Raw genomic sequence first — 17,209 nt, forward strand, 5'->3', positions numbered from 1 at the left:
CTAATGGTAGCATATAATAAGATATTATCGCCTGGATACTGTCATGCGAGGTGTAACTGTTTGCGCTGCTTGCAAACGTTTATTAAAAACAAACATAAGCATTGCAAGGAGACATTGTAGGTTACTTAGCACAACAAGTAATGCGAAAAAGGATCCAATAGATCTAACTGAATTTCCTCCAGAACAAGTTAGGAATTTTGGTATAATTGCTCATGTAGATCACGGAAAAAGCACACTGGCTGATCGCTTGCTAGAAGGTAGGTTTAAGTTAATAATGTTTTTCACATTGTCAAAAATAGCAAGGTAAAAGCATAATCTGTTATCTAACCTATGGAAAATTAGTTTAGTTATATTATACCTCATTGATACACTTTTCTCACAGGAACACAATAAATGATGAAATTAGTGAATAATTAATTGACTACTAATAGTGCTGAGTAGCAATGAAATACTTCAGCTATTTTGTACCTTCCTCGGGTGTATAAAAATATTATCTACCAAACCCCCCAATGTATTAAGTCTTCTGCATTTAAAATATAGCGGAAGCTTGTTAACTGTAAGTTGAACGGACTGATAAAATCACTTCTAGTTATTCGAAATTTGAGGTATCCTGAGTTGATGAAATTGGTGGCAAATAATGTTAATACTAGTTAACAAAAAATGCATTGTAAAAATCAACATTTCAGATTTGACATATTTTTACCATCATGTAAACTTGAAAACCTTATTGTGTGTGAGTTTCTTCATGCAATCTTATGCAAGTGTCAATCATGTTGCGAGTTCTATGACGTTACTTTGCTGTAAAAAGTGATAAGCTAAAGACGTTCTCAATGTGTAATAAAACATGGTTCCACGACAATTAACCGTGGGAAATTGACCGCGAACAAACTCACCGGGGACAACTGACCGTGACGTAAATTTACCTAGAACCAACTGACCTTAAATCATATTATCACTTAAATCATATAATTTGAATAAACAACAATGCTAATTTGCGTAAAAAATAAAAATAAAATGCGTAGCGGTTGATTTGTGTCGCCGGCCAATTTGTTGCCGGTCAGTTGACCACGACCAATTGTGGCCGGTGAATTTGTTCACGGTCAATTGACGTGATCCCATAAAACATGCACCAACAAGGTAGCTTTTTGGCATTATGTCAAAGACAGAAGTTAATTTATGCTCAGCTTCAAATTAAAAGCTGCATTTCTATCATTTTGCCATGTATATCTGTTAAAATTTGATAGGGCTTAAATAAGTTATCAAGAAGACGTTTAACATCATCAATTCATTATTATCATTTCACATTAATGAGAGAACAATTACAGGACGCCAGAAATTAGCCTTGATACGATGGCAAGTCAATCTTGGTACATCATTATCACAATTTTTGGTTAATTTCGACATGAAAATTTGAGTTGATCAAAATTTCAAATTAAGGGATGTCTTTTTAACAAGCTTTCACTGTATAATAAAAGCAAAAGAATGAATCATATGTCAGTATGAAACCATATTTATATTCCTTGAATCTACCACACGTGAAACCTTAAACATATATGAATTAGACCAAACTTCATGGTGTGAATTTTATGTCTTAGTGACTGGAGCTATATCCGCTTCTGATAAAAACAAACAAGTCTTGGACAGTTTACAAGTTGAACGAGAGAGAGGCATTACAGTGAAGGCGCAAACTGCATCGATCATTTACAGGCATAACAATGAAGATTACCTTCTCAATCTGATTGACACTCCGGTATCAGCGAATTACTATGCATCATGAAGCGTTTTTCCAGGAAATCCTGTTAACAAAATGTTTGATTGTTGAAAATTTGTATATTCATAGAGTCATAGATATACAAGAAGTCACCCAGTTTTGTCTTTGTTCTTAACAGGGTCATGTCGATTTTTCATATGAAGTATCCAGGTCATTAAGTGCTTGCCAAGGTGTCTTGCTGATTGTCGATGCTTCACAGGGAATACAGGCACAAACCTTGGCCAATTTTTATCTCACAATGGAGGTATGCAATGCTTTGGTTTGCTTATTTGGAAATTTGTGATCTGCCTTGGTATGATAATGACATATGGGTTTTTTGTTAACATTAAATAAACAAAATGCTGAGTAAGCAATTTCTTTTTGCAGCATGAACTGGAAGTTATTCCAGTAATAAATAAAATTGATTTGAAAACAGCTAATGTCGAAAAAGTTTCACAAGAAATGCACAAAGTGATGGGCATAAACCCTGATGACATAATACCCGTGTCAGCAAAAAAAGGAACTAATGTGACATCAGTGCTTCAGGTTGAAATAGGTTTACTCATTTGTTGATTAAGGTTTTTTACGTAGCCTACAGTAGAGTACATTTGGGATGCCGTTGTAATGCATTAAGTATATTTAAAAGTTTGTTCTTGATCAGTTTTTCGCACAGATCATGTGCTAGTTTCAAATCGGTTTGATAACAACAATTGATTTCTGTTAAATCTTCACTTAGGCAGTCGTGGAAAGACTTCCGTCCCCAAATCACATTGATAAGGCTTCATATGACAGTAGTGGTCTGTTGAAAGCTCTGCTATTTGATTCCACTTTTGAAAAGTACAGAGGTGTTATAGCAAATGTTTTAGTAATGGAAGGACAACTTAGGAAAGGGGACCACATCACATCAGCTTGGTTGGAAAGCAAAGACAACAAAGCTAAAAAGAGCTATGAAGTTAAAGATGTTGGAGTCTTAAGACCAGAAAGTGAAAACACTGGAGTTTTGTATGCAGGTTGGTAATGATTTTTTAGTTCACTTCCTATTGTATGTTATTGGATTTTACTCCAAATTCGCTTGGCTCAATTACCATGTTGACTTTACAACATTGGGTTTGCGGTGTTTGCCCATTACAGACAGTACTTATGCGAAACTATATGTTTTGGTAATCTGCGTTTACATACACACATTTTAATAGTATTTTATACCTGCTTAGGTCAAGTGGGTTATATTGTATGTGGAATGAGAAGCACATCAGAAGCACAAATTGGTGATACCCTCTATCATCCCAAGCATCCTGTAGAACCTGTTCCTGGTTTTGTAAAGCCGAAACCTGTTGTTTTTGGTTGCATGTTTCCGATTGATCAAACTGATTATCGAGAGCTTGAAGCAGCCTTGAATCGACTAAGTCTGAATGACAGGAGCGTTTTAATTGAAACTGCACGTAGTCAAGCATTAGGTGAGTTATTTTTAATGTATGGTCTTTTGTTGTGTGAAGTGTTTACTGACAAAATTGCTTTGTTTGACAATTAAAGTTCACATAATGAATTGCTTATTAAGTCAACTGCTGCTTTCAAATTCAAAAGGTGCTGGATTTCGCATTGGGTTCCTAGGTCTTCTACACATGGATGTCTTTCGACAACGTTTGGAACAAGAATTTAATGCTAGTACGGTCATGACTTGTCCTACTGTTCCCTACAAAGGTATGTTAGTACAAGAAAAAAACGTCTCTTCTCTGTTTTCTTGGTACAAGAGAAAACGTTTTCAAAATGAATATAAATTCATGTGAATAAGGCTATAGATTTCATTTCTTTGAATAAATTGCTACCAAATAGTTCACCTTGCCTTGCTTTACTGGTTTTGTAAATTTAATGTTAGATGCTTTTTGATTTCAGCAATGCTAAAGCCCAGCAAGAAGAAATCAATCAAGGAACCCACTGAAATTATAGTAAAAACTCCATCAGAGTTACCTGATAAAGTTGATGTACTTTACTACTCCCAGCCTATGATAATTGCTACCATAATCACACCATTGCAATTTGATGCTGATGTAGTGAATCTTTGCTTGGTATGGCCAACATTTCATGAAAAAATATTAATCAAGTACTAAAAATTAATTTTGAAACAGCAAAATATGAATTCTTTGCTTTAGGAAAGAGGTGGTACTACCATTTCCAACACAAATATCAGTGACACACGAGTACTGCTTCAGTTTCGAATGCCCATGAGTGAGGTTATCATCGATTTTTATGACAGATTAAAATCACTGACATCGGGATACGCCAGGTGTGACACACAGTCAGAAAATCTCTTACATTACTACTATGTTGCTATGCATTAGGATTTAATTCGTAAAACAACAATCCAACTAGTCAATGCAAATTGTGGGATGTACCTTAATTTTATCATCATAAATTGACTTACAGGCTTTTTTAATTTTATGATAGTTTTGATTATGAAGAAGACAAGTATGAGGTTGTCAATTTGGTGAGAGTTGATTTTCGTCTGAATGGAGACGTTGTTAGTGAATTATCCAATGGTGAGTGGTCTGATTCATAGAACCATGACTAATTTAATCATTTAGTTATTAGCTTAAACACATATATTTTAGTTTGTCCATCATCGAAAGCAAGAACAATTGGGTGTAAGATGTGTGCCAAATTAAAAGAGTTCATCCCAAAAGAACCCTTTCCAGTTGCAATCCAAGCAACCATAGGAAAAACAATTCTTGCTCGTGAAACGTGAGTACCACATTGTGCTATAATTCCCGACAACATAATTTTAATTTTTGTGATTTTTTTTCCAGAATACCCGCCTTAAAAAAAGATGTTACAGCTAAATGCGTAAGCAAATAATTTTTAAGGGTTTTTAGTGTCATTTTCTAAGTACATGAATTATTTACAAGTTATTTTTGTAATCTACAGTATGGCGGCGATTATTCTAGAAAGCTGAAGCTTCTGAGAAAACATGCAGCTGATCAGAAGAAGTTGAAAGAAATTAGCACCGTTAGATTTCCAAAAGACATTTTTATGAAACTTATTAAAAATGACTGAAAGCACTTTAAGCTAATTCTATTAAATTTATAATTAATATGTTTTTCTACTGTGGTGATTTCTATCTTGGATCAGCTGTGGGCCTGATTATGGCAATTACATTCTTTTTTGGGTTCCTTGGCCTATGGTTCAGAAAAAGTTGCACCAATAGACAGCTTATATGATATTTTATTTTTCAATATTTGCAGTCCATTTATTAGCCTTGAAATTTGCTTTCTGTGAAACTGATGCAGCATCCAGAAGATCAGTTATTAAAGTATAATGTTTCTCCAACTCTGGAGATGCTTTAAGTTGCGAAAGTGTTTCCTGCAAAAAATGCGTTGTAGATAGATACTTTTCCGAGTTAAAACAGAAAATGTTATATTTTTTATTAAAATAACTCATCTGTGCTTTTATACTTACCAGACACACACCATTATCACAAGTCGATAAAAGCACAATGGTTTTACTTAGTTCTTGTAAACATGACCTTGTATTTTGTTTAGTGTTGTTAAGCCGTATCATTGATTTGATCAGTTGTTTTAAGAGTAGTGGAGAATGACGTCCCATTCTAGAAAACCAGCAAAAGTGTCAATAGTTAAATACATATCAGTAGCAGTTAACATTACACATACAAATGTAAGTTTTAGTAACATAGTGTATAAAAAAAAACTTACCTCATCCAAGCAACCTGCACCAATGTCTGTATTGTTTGAAAGATGAGAACGAGAAGTTTTTCATCTTGTGTATCTAGCTGATATTCAATGGCTGGTATTAGATCTCTAAAATGTCTGGCAACTGTTATGCCAAGTACATTACTATATGAACTCATGTGCTTCCAGAAAACCCTGTGGAACACAATTTGTGTTATGAATTAAACCTTAACAAAAGCACGGCAAAACAGTTTATTCCTTGACAGTTTTTGTGACACAGAATATAGTATTAGTCTTCATTAAAAATGTGTAAGGTACCTTTGAAGTTTTGGGTCTGTGCAGGTGTTTATGCATGATATTATTGTCTGAAAAATCTTGTCATATTGTGTAATTTTATGGCACTGATCAGGTTTCGCAGGATTCCTCTCCAGAACTTTCAGGGACAAGAGTAAACACAGCAAGGTGTGATCAACAATCTCTGGCTCTCTCATATACAGCTTTTTGCTAATGGCATCATGTATAACTTCAGCCCACCCACACATCCTTGAGAAAATTTAAAATAAAACTTTAAATTTCTATCTATGACTTGAGCAGTTGAAAAATCCTTTACATGCATTCCTTACAATGTGATTTTGTGATAATTATTATCATAGTATGTACCTGATTTCAGCAGCAGGTACATTTGATAGTACCAAATGTAATAAGTTAAGCCCATTTAGAGCATTAAAGGGTTGATAATCATCTGTAAATAATAAAATTGTTGGAAGAATCATTGGCAAAATTTCACAAAGTGCATCCCCATCAATGCACAACAAAAATTTTTTAAATGCATGGCATATGGCTGGATAGAGTTTCCACCTTTCCCTGTTGAACAGAAAGTTCCAAGTTTTTTAATAAAATTTATTAGCTTTAGTAACCAGCCTACTCCCAAAAAATTTTTTTTTAAACCAATAGAGCTTGCTTGAAATGAAAACTTAGTTTGTAAATAAATATAATACATGGCATAAAAACCAAGGAGTACACATAAAAAGTGTTTTATGGTATACTTCTGTTCAATACCTGGTCATATATGGCAGAAATTGCTTCAAGAGTTGCTGATGTAAACTGCAGCTTACCGGTATATCATTTAAACATTCTTTGAGCGATTTATAATCGGCAATACACAAAAAACTATGGAGCAACTTTTGGACGGATTCTGAGCATTTTTTGGTTGACCATTTCACTTTTTCATCTCCATATATATAATATGTCTTTGCTATGGTTGAACCACATTTTTTAAGTACAAGTGATGTGTAACTTTTACTTGATTCAGGTAAGCCACTTAAAACTTTACTTGTCATAGCACAGAGTTTTTCCAGTCTATAATGAATAAGTGGTAATCTTGCAAAGGTATATTCTCCACTTTCTGCATCCCCTATGGTTAAGGGTTCAAGTTCCACAAGATACAATGACTTTGTGAGTAAGTTTCCAACGTGATCCACGAACAAAATTAAATCATCATGATTGTCAATCACAGGCGAGGCAACAATTTTATCATTCAAAACTTCATCACAAAAAGATAGGATTTCATTTTCTTCATCGATTTTGGACAAAGAAGCTCTGGAAAGTTTTGTGCATATTTCTTCCAACCTCTTGGCGATCATATTCTACAATGATCAGAAAATCCTAACCGATTTCTTTTTAATACTTTTAGCGTATTTATGCAGCATTAACTTTGTAAAAACGATTCAACAAAACCAGTTTGCTGAACACATAATATCTCACCAATTTCACAAACTCCACAAGAAAGGAGGACAATGGTAACATTTATGGGGATTACCCTAAGAAAGTTTTTTTTTATCATGTTGTTGCATCAAAAGTTGGAGAAAACAAATGTGTTAGAAAAATACACAAAAAGTTATAATTAATTGTTAAAAATGTATATATATCATTTTTAATAGATGGTATCTTGTACTAAAAAGAAAAAATTGTTAAAAAAACAGAGCTTCTATATCTTATTTGCTATAGATTTATGGTTTACGTTGCGATCACCAGCGTCAACACAATTTTTTCGTCCCCCACCATTTAGGCAAAAAAAGTAACTCAATAAAATTTTGTATTTTCTTCCTACCCTATATTTTTAATGCATATATTGAACTGCATAATGTATGCTGTTGTCACAAATAACTATAACAACTTTTAACCCATTAAATACGTATAACAAAAAACATAGCTTTTGCATTAAAATTTTTTTTGAATAAACAATAATAACAAATAGCTGCCGATGAGTTGTCAAACGGATAGTACAGAGGTAGGCAAATGTATTCAATAGAAGAGCCATTTGCAAAAAATATAGGTACCAAAGAGCCTCAAAATTACTTCAATACAAAAACGGTAAATGTATTAGCATTAGATGTCATCGTTTTGCAGTGTATTTAAGTAGGCTAAACTGAGGTAAAGCTTAATGTCTTAGCAATGAAATTGCGTTGACTTGCTGTTAACTAAATCTTCGGATTCTATCTCTACTGTTACGTCATTAAGGAAATGCTGGCCTAAATAAAGAAAAGAAAAAGAGAGAAACGTTCATAAACAGTACTCTTCGTAGCCTTTACAATTTTTTTGGAATTTTACGATTCGACTAGAAGAGCCACAAAAAACATGCCGGCGAGCCGCAGTTTGCCCACCACTGGGATAGTACATTAGCATTGCGTAAATTTCCTGACGCGCCGCATTGTCTTATGACGTCACGCGCCAAAGCGACATACGCGCTACATGTTTATGACATCACGCTACAACGGTATGTGGAGCATTGTTGTAAGTGCGTCTACAGCATAGGTGTCAAACTCCCGGCCCGCGGGCCACATCCGGCCCACTTTACAATAAAATTTGGCCCGCAATGTTATTTTATACATTGAACTATTTCCGGCCCGCGAGATTATTTTACAGTATAAGTTAATTTATTCAAGCAAGAAACAAGATTTTAACAAATCTCACAATACAGCATCACAGCAGTTGCCCCATCATACGATAGAATAAATCGATTTATTCTAACACTAGTAATCTGGGCTGCTTTTTTCATTATTGTTTGTTAATTTTTTAATGCTTTTGCAAGGAGATGAAAGAAACATAATGATGTAAGAGAAGAATAGCCTAATCAAAAATAGCCCAGTCAAAAATAGTCAAAAACATCAAAAATTTGGTGTTGTTTCGCTGCCTGTTCCAATTCTTGTACTCGTGTCACGAAACGTTTAATCAAGTTTTGTCCTTTCGGCCCGCGGTGTTAAATAAGTTTTCAGTTTTGGCCCTTGGTGCGATTGAGTTTGACACCCCTGGTCTACAGCGATCTCTACATCCTTATAAGCCAATGGGACGTAAATGACGTTCGCTTGCTCGACTCTGAGGTAACATCATGGTATACTTGCAGCGGCTTGGGTGGCTTTTTCTAATAACATTGAACCATTTCTTGCAATGCGTTTTCCAACTGATTGACATTTACAAATATATGATTTTTTGTAAGAAGCTTATTTTAACTCCCCATGCACCTGACACCTGTTGTTTACCACATCGCACATGTCAACTACCCATCTACACACTACAAAGCTTGCATTTTTATCAGTGACCAGAAAAGACGAGCAGAGAGTTAGCCAAGTGAATCATCGAAATCAACAGATGAGTTGTCTAAGCTAGCCATGATGATTGCCACTCAATAGACATCTTAAAAGCAATAGTATTACAGTACTTATGTTCTTGGTTATTCGTAATATTGAGAAAGTGCCTAGCACCTATAATAAAAACCTTTTCTTGTAAACTGTTTCTGTTGTAATATTAAAACCTTTCGGCCGACAAAAGATTAGAGTATTCTAACCGCACGCAACAATAGAGTTAGATAACTCAACAGGTAAATTAAGTTAAAACATAAGTCAAAAGGGTCTCTTAATACTATTAAAAATAATTAATTTAATCTTTATGCTCGGACTTATAGTGCTTGGTTTTTGCACGACTTACCAAGCTATAGTCATCGTGCAAAGTCTGATTCATTAATATATCGCAAGCATCATTAATTACTTACCCAAAGGCATCACAACGGTAGCACCACTGGGTATCGAACAGACGAACACAGGCCGCATTATTGCTGATCGCAAGCCCAGCGCTCTTATCGCTCCGCTACCAAGCCAGCTACCTTGACTGCAAAGTAAGGCAGTTTTCCATGAGAAATCGTGCATGCAAAGACGCCCTTAGAATTTGTGTGTCGTAAAACAAAAAATACCTGCTTTTGACTGCTACATTGATTAGTACCGCAATTAAATATTATTGCGTCATATTGCCACAAACTTGTAGTTGTAGTATTCCAGTTGTTACTTTCACTGTGATTCATTATCGTACAAAGTGACTTCATAAACAAACATTCCTTTTGACTTTGGAAGTGTCTATGGCAAGCGTAACATAAGTATCACTAGTCATCAGAACTGTTAGCATTGGAGCATCAATACAACAACTTACAAAACACAAGAGTATTCCAGGCTTCTTGATTTGATTTGTTGCTCCTTGATTTAAAGCCACTTAGTCGTCAAAAAAGTTTTTGCCCATAACTCGAAAACCGCTAATCTGATTTTCACCATTCACCTTAGAAAATAGAATCATTCAAGCAAGTAAAAAATAGGGTGGTTCCAAAAGTTGAAATTTTTGTTTCTTTTAAAATCAAATGACCTGTGGTGTGTTACTGGTATCATTGTTTTAAGACATTCATGATTGATATATAAAATATTTAATAATTGCTATTGCTTTTTTCAGCGATTAACGAAAATAATTTAATTAACATTCTGCCAGGCGATGGCTGAAACAGAAAGATAGAGCGCCAGAAACACTACCATAGTATTTAAGACAGAGGATAGTAGATCTGGAACTTGTTCTTGTGGGAATTGATTTTGCAAATATGGGTTTGTGTTACATGATAACTGATACATTTAAGAACTGTGTCTGTAGCAAATAGGTATGACTGGGATATGTTTTAGACAAAGCCATTGTTGTAGATATATATCAAAACAAGCCTGGAATAAATGTGCAGTTAGGTTTTACTCTGCATCTTGCGGAAAAAAGAAAAACACTTTTGTTGGTAATACCAACAATAAAAATGAGCCAAGATATAATCCAGTGGGGATACAAATGCTACCAGAAGGTCTTCACAGACAAATATTTAAACAAAGCTATGTGGATGGACATTTAAGTCTATGTCAAAATGATATGCTGGAAGAGTGCATTAAACATCTTTCAAAGTTTGAACTGTGGGGACAGGAGCCTGAAAAACTGCCCGATCTAAACTTTAAACTTCCAGAAATTAAAGGAAAAAACATCAATGAACACTTTGAAAACATTGCAAAGGAGCAAGCAAGTCCTTATGCATTAGCTCTGCATAGCTTCTTATCTTGTAACTTGCCAAAAATGCCCAAAAAGGATACATGGGTTAAAAAGCGGGGTTGGACGAAGTATGTTTCTAAAGAAAATGGAGAATTTGAAATCTTTTCAGTTGATTTTCCTGATAGTTCAGTGTTAGTGTTTGACTGTGAAGTTTTAAGTAGCATTTCAGATGTTCCAATTATTGCAACTGCAGTATCTGAAGATGCTTGGTTTTCTTGGACTAGTCAACATTTATTTGATGATAAAAATGATCTTGGCAATAATCTAGATTCTTTAGTTCCTATGGAACCAAGAGAACTAGCAATTTCCGATCCCAAAAACACACCAAAAAAGCTTATTATAGGACATAATGTCAGTTATGATCGTGCCCGAATAAAGGAACAGTATTATCCCCAAGCAACGAATGTGAGATTTCTTGATACCATGAGCATGCACATAGCCATCAGTGGTTTCAACAGCCAACAGCGATCTATGTCACTTTCAGGGAAGTCAGCAACGGATCAAGATGAGAACAAGAAAACGACATTAAGTCAAAGTTGGGTGCAAGCAGGTTCACTTAACAATTTGAGTGACGTTCATAAATTTTATTGTGGGAATAGCCTTGAGAAGTCTATAAGAGACACGTTTGTTAAAGGAAATTTGTCTGATGTTCAAATTCAGTTCAATGAGTTAATGGCGTACTGTGCATCTGATGTTTATGCAACTTACAATGTGCTTCGTGTTTTAACACCACTTTTCTTCGAGCATTTTCCTCATGTGGTCACTTTTGCTGGTATGTTAGAAATGGGTTCTATGTATTTACCAGTAAATGGTAACTGGAATAGATACATCAGGTCATGTGAAGATGAATATGAGGGATTAACATTGGAGCTTAAACGGCATTTGCAGGGATTAATGAATGATGCTTGTCATTTAATTCAAAACAAAAATTATGAAAATGACAAGTGGTTATGGGATGTCAACTGGAATACACAAAACATAAAGCTTTTAAAATCACCTCGAAAGAATTTTCAATTGGAGCCTGAAAAGCATATAAGAAAGCTTAAGACTTTTCTTTCCAATTCGACTACTTATGCTCTGGACGAGCTCAGTCAGTTAGGAAAGTCCTGTGAACCTAATGATTGTTATAAGCACAACAATCCAAATTCAATTGTAAACAAGTTAAGAATAACTGCCAACCGCCTCCCGAAAGTGAGAACACATATGCCTGGATGTCCAAAGTGGTATAGCGAGTTATGCTTCAAGGAAAATGATGCTGAATGGAGCCTCGATGCGTCAAAATTATCCACACTGACACGAATGACACCAAAACTTTTGCGCATGACTTGGCTTGGTTATCCATTGCATTATCAGGAAAAACTCGGATGGGGTTACTTGGTGCCTCAGGCTGAAGAAAAAGCTCTTCTCTCCAAGCTCATAGATTCAGATGAAGCAGAAAACACGTTACAAGAAATTAATCAAAATGGCAATGGATTTTCTGAAACAGGTTTTATCCATACCCCTGCTGAAAACGTCCAAGGCTTGCCCAACAATGATTTTTTTCATAAACTACCCCACAAAAATGGAATAGAAAATAATGTTGGAAGCCCACTTTCACATGACTTCATTGGCCACATAGAAACAGGATTTCTTAGTTCAGCTGATTCAGCCAGTGCCATGAGATGTCTTGAAATAAATAAAATGTGTTCCTACTGGCGCTCTAGCCAAAACAGGATTTTATCTCAGATGAGGATTAATCTTACTGAAAGTGTTTTACCATCAAGCATTACACAGGATGCTAGCTACAACAAAGAACTTGACTGCGGTGCAATTGTCCCTCAGGCTGCAGTGTGTGGAACTGTATCGAGGAGAGCTGTCGAAAGAACTTGGCTGACAGCAAGCAACATACAGCCAGATCGAATTGGCAGTGAGTTAAAGTGTATGGTCCAGGCACCCCCTGGATTCAAGTTCGTTGGAGCTGATGTTGACTCCGAGGAATTGTGGATTGCATCTTTGTTTGGGGATGCTTCATTTATTGGTGAACATGGGTGCACAGCTCTTTCTTGGATGACGTTGCGTGGTAACAAGCGTGACGGTACTGACCTTCACAGTAAAACCGCCAAAACTATTGGTACAAGTCGTAATGCTGCAAAGGTTTTCAACTATGCTCGTATGTATGGCGCTGGAAAGCAGTCTTTATTGAGAGCTTACATGCAAAACAACAAAAACGTACCTAAAGATGTTGCAGCCAAGAAAATTAACGATCTCTACAAAATGACAAAAGGCCAGCTTAAGTATAAATTAAGTTATGATGCTTTATGGTTTGTGAAAAAGACGAATGTTTCAATTTGTCCTACAGCTAAACGGACAGGCTGGGCGTCATATGAAGATGTAGCACGAATAAAGGCAGCAGCATCTGAGAAATTCGGACAATTCAAGTCTGTAAATAACAATGATCTAATCTGTGGAAGAAAGTGGGACGATGGAATAGAGTCGCACATGTTTAATAAACTTGAACAGGTAGCAACCAGTAAATCACCGGAAACTCCTGTGCTTAAATGCAAAATTACTCGTTCGCTTTTGCCTAGTAAGGTACAAAGTAACTTCCTGCCTGGAAGAATGAATTGGGTTGTGCAGAGCTCGGCAGTAGACTACCTGCACTTGCTTCTAGTAGCCATGCGTTGGTTGATAAATGAATACGAACTAAATGCACGATTCCTAATCAGCATTCATGATGAGGTTCGTTACATGGTTTCATCAAAGGACAGCTATAAAATTGCACTAGCTTTAAACATATCAAACCTGCTCACTCGTAGCATGTTTGCTCACAAGTTGGGTATGCATGACCTTCCGTTTAGTGTTGCTTTTTTCAGTTCTGTTGAAATCGATCAAGTGATAAGAAAAGAGTCATCTGATGATTGTTTCACACCATCAAACCCCAGTGGATTGCAAAATAAATATGGAATACCACTTGGAGAATCACTGGATATTGTTGATATTCTCAAAAAGACTGATCAGGGATTGCTGGTTACAAGTCGTGAGAGATGTGAATAGTTTTTCAGGGAGGAAAATGCAGTATCATTTTTGAGTTGCTTAATTTTGATTGTTCCTGCTTAACAGGTTGTTATATTACCTGTAATTAAACATTTGTACTGTTGTTTTCTTGATATCATGTTGCTGTTTTTCATTTCTACCAGTTCGTTTTTTTTATTTGGAGAACATTCCAGCTGCATGGATACATTAGTTTACATTGTATCCAATTTGTTTTTGCTTTTGTAAATCCCACTGCCATTACTTGTAGTTGAACTTACAGGGAATGTAACCGTGTAGTTTTTTCATAATTGTATTTTGTGATTATTCACTCATACGATTTCTTAATCAGTGTCAGTTTTATAATCTCCTTTGCTTGAATTGTTTTTATTTCTTGTTCTGTTGATTGAAAGTTATCCAGTTCTTGCTTTGATTACATTTTGGATATACTCCCTTTGTTCATTTCAGTTAAATTTATTGTTGTATTTCATTACTATTGTTGCAAACTTGTTCAGTGTTTTAGCATGATTTTGCCTTTTTCTTTCTGTATACTTTTATTCTTTTGCTATTAAGTATGGAACTGCCACAAAAAGCCTTCAGTCAAACATCGATACAATTTTCAGTGCCAAAATATCTACTAAACAATGACTTTTTATCAAATAATTCTACATTATTTTCAGATATATTTTTTGAATTAGACCTATGAAACTTTGTTGATAATTCTGGTGTTAAAACTTGTGATGTTATAGTTGAAAGCAAATATGATTGCATACACAGTACAAGATGACATGGATCGTCCTTTGTTTGGTGTTAGCACTCGAAGGGTAAGTTCATTTAATGTACGATAAGTATGTAATTGCCTTTGAACATATCAAATAGTTTTCATAATATCAAAATGTAAAGTACCTGAAATATGCAGATTGCAGATATATATATGCACCAGATCAAATGTACCGTGTAGCTTAGAATGGTAAATATTATTTGTGTTATTATGCGTAGATACATATTATATATTTTAATTGACTCTTTACTTTTACCAAGTATGAACTTCTAGCTGGCTTTCGGCTGCTGTTTGCCAAAAGATTAACGAAAGCTGTTTATTCAGGAAAGGCTTTTGAATCTTGTAGTTGGACTAATTACCTCCCTGCTTGTAACAGCTACTCTGATCAGTGCTTTCGTTTTTCCTGACCCACATCACATCAATCCTCTCAGCATCTTCTTTGCAGTCTGCATTGCTCTTGTCTGTGCATCTCTGTTAACACTGGTATGATGAGTTTTTATTCATTTGATATGAAAGTGTTTAATACACAATTAACCGGCTGCTAAGTTTAACCTTTATAGAAAGCAGTGTATGGCACTGTAAACAATACGCGGTTGAGGTTTGATAACATAACTTCGCTTAACTTTCATATAACTCAAAGGTAGTTAAATAGTCGCGGCAAAATGCTTATTAAAATGCATTTTACATAATCGAGAATTCCGGTGAAGTGCTTGTTGGGTAGCTGCTTGCACTATCTCAAAATGCAATGATGCCAAAGCAAAGTGTCAACTGGTTGTCATACCAACGTTAATTACTAGCATCTTGCGAAATTATACAGTCTCCCACTTTTGTGATGCAATAACATTGCTGTGGGTGGAATATCACAGGAAGTCGCAAGTCGAGAACCCAGGAAACCATTTTTATGTTTGCCAATATTCCATATATTCTTTTTGTTAAAGTATTTAGTAAGAGTTGTATTATATCCAGAATAGTACTATGCAACCAGTTGCTAATGACTTAATAAGCAATTTCCAGGTACATGGGAAAGTAGCACCAGAGAGCTAACAAAATCGTTTAAAATGACAAATTGAAACGTTTTTTTTTTACATTAAATGCACCTATCACTTTTATGTGTATTATGGGAAAACATTATGAAAACTGCAGTTTTGTACAAGTTTTGCTGCCCAAGTCCAGTAAAAAATGTGATTTGGTTTTGTTCCTTAAATAGTTGACGCTCAACTTTTAAAAATTTATTTACAAAGTAATTAATTAATTGCAGATTTACTGGTACCGACAAGGAGATGTTGATCCCAAATTTCGGAAAATGATATATTACAATTCTATTGTAATTGTGCTTCTTTGTGTCTGTGCAAACTTATATTATCACGGTGACGAACTTGGCTTGAATACTTGCAATCAAACTTCTGACAGAGTTTAAGAGCTAGTTCAAAGTTATCTTCACTTGCAAGTGCAATGCTTTTTGTCATACTTTTCTAATACTGTAGTTGTAATTGTGATTTTAATTTTTGCCGTGTCTGCAAATACTATGATCTATTGCCCATTTTGTGCCTCATTATTGTCACTGTGAATATTATGCATTTTTTTCAAGGAATACTTTACCAGGATATGAACATATTTTTGTGGGTTATTGATCTGACCCTAAAAGATATTTATTGCAGTAGTTATTAAGTAATTTTGCCAATACAGTAGTAATTCGACACTGAAAGCACCTGCCTTCATGACAATCACTCATCTAAAGCTTACCTTGAGTAAATTAAATCAAAGTACCATGTAAGAAGTTAAGATTATCAATTACAAGTTTCCTTGTGTTCATTTTGTTTGTTCTGAGCGTGCTACATGTTGATTTATTTTCCACTTTGCAATTATCTCGCAGTGCTGTTTAACACAAACATTGAAGCTCAACCCATGCCTTAGCAGAACTGATCGATCAGTTTTTACATAACAACTTCGTAACTGGATAAACAATTGTTTTATATTTTCCGTTAAATGTCGCAAGCTTTGTATTGGTACGACACCATTATTTCTTAAGCCTATGGATATGTAGTACAGCGTTTAGTTGATGAAACTTCAAGTACAAATTCGAAAAGCTTCATATAGTTTAGCTATATCTGCAACTGCAGAAAAAATACTACTTCCTATAAGGAAGAATTTACACAAGTAATTGCTGTAAATAAACAGGTAACAGCATTTTGTTCTGCAAAATAATTTCATGTGTTTACAAACGATTACAATTTGTACTGTACATAGGTGGGCAGTACCATGGCACTATAGTGGTGAATTACTTTTTCAGTGCCTATACCAATACTTTTGGAGAAAAGTACCGAATCCTTGTATCAAATTATTTTTTAAGAAGTTTTAGTCGATCTCGATATTTTTCAAGTGAGTATTTCAAGTTTATAAGAAGTATGTTTTTCAAAAGTTTATTTTCATGACACTTAACCCTATTTTCACTAGGTGTGGCTTCTCCCGCACACAGTCACAGCAAAACGTGGCATACAGTCGCATTGTTTGCTGTAGAAACTTGAAATTTGGTGACTTTTCCTAAAAAATGTTCAGCTATCTGTCCATGTTTGTTTTATAAAATTGGAGTTTGTA

General features: G+C 35.1%; 4 protein-coding genes across 6 annotated transcripts; 3 read left to right on the plus strand and 1 right to left on the minus strand.

Annotated features, from left to right (window-relative positions):
* Positions 1–43: 43 nt before the first annotated feature.
* Positions 44–4,841, plus strand: LOC143461137 (translation factor Guf1, mitochondrial-like). The gene is made up of 13 exons (XM_076958938.1): positions 44–257; positions 1,596–1,750; positions 1,890–2,015; positions 2,138–2,296; positions 2,487–2,760; positions 2,962–3,204; positions 3,332–3,448; positions 3,641–3,813; positions 3,898–4,031; positions 4,193–4,284; positions 4,357–4,486; positions 4,552–4,588; positions 4,670–4,841. Exons 1-13 carry the CDS (start codon positions 44–46, stop codon positions 4,796–4,798), a joined length of 1,983 nt encoding a protein of 660 aa, XP_076815053.1. The 3' UTR covers positions 4,799–4,841.
* Positions 4,774–16,879, plus strand: LOC143461140 (transmembrane protein 243-like). 2 transcript variants are annotated; one of them, XM_076958944.1, is made up of 4 exons: positions 4,774–4,784; positions 14,545–14,657; positions 14,939–15,097; positions 15,873–16,879. In XM_076958944.1, the coding sequence occupies exons 2-4, from the start codon at positions 14,595–14,597 to the stop codon at positions 16,029–16,031; spliced, it is 381 nt and encodes a 126-aa protein (XP_076815059.1). In that variant the 5' UTR covers positions 4,774–4,784; positions 14,545–14,594; the 3' UTR covers positions 16,032–16,879. The 2 variants fall into 2 exon arrangements, with proteins under 2 accessions (XP_076815059.1, XP_076815058.1); XM_076958943.1 differs by lacking the exon at positions 4,774–4,784 and having other exon boundaries at positions 14,517–14,657.
* On the minus strand, positions 4,951–7,197 carry LOC143461138 (TELO2-interacting protein 2-like). 2 transcript variants are annotated; one of them, XM_076958941.1, is made up of 6 exons: positions 6,490–7,197; positions 6,091–6,294; positions 5,749–5,973; positions 5,455–5,625; positions 5,201–5,348; positions 4,951–5,104 (listed from the first exon to the last, which is right to left on the minus strand). In XM_076958941.1, exons 1-6 carry the CDS (start codon positions 7,071–7,073, stop codon positions 4,967–4,969), a joined length of 1,470 nt encoding a protein of 489 aa, XP_076815056.1. In that variant the 5' UTR covers positions 7,074–7,197; the 3' UTR covers positions 4,951–4,966. The 2 variants fall into 2 exon arrangements, with proteins under 2 accessions (XP_076815056.1, XP_076815054.1); XM_076958939.1 differs by having other exon boundaries at positions 4,951–5,348.
* On the plus strand, positions 9,851–14,514 carry LOC143461133 (DNA polymerase subunit gamma-1-like). Its single transcript, XM_076958931.1, has one exon. The coding sequence runs from the start codon at positions 10,402–10,404 to the stop codon at positions 13,855–13,857; it is 3,456 nt and encodes a 1,151-aa protein (XP_076815046.1). The 5' UTR covers positions 9,851–10,401; the 3' UTR covers positions 13,858–14,514.
* Positions 16,880–17,209: the final 330 nt, after the last annotated feature.

The sequence above is a fragment of the Clavelina lepadiformis genome, chromosome 5, assembly GCF_947623445.1.
Source record: "Clavelina lepadiformis chromosome 5, kaClaLepa1.1, whole genome shotgun sequence".
NCBI classification, from domain to species: Eukaryota; Metazoa; Chordata; class Ascidiacea; order Aplousobranchia; family Clavelinidae; genus Clavelina; species Clavelina lepadiformis.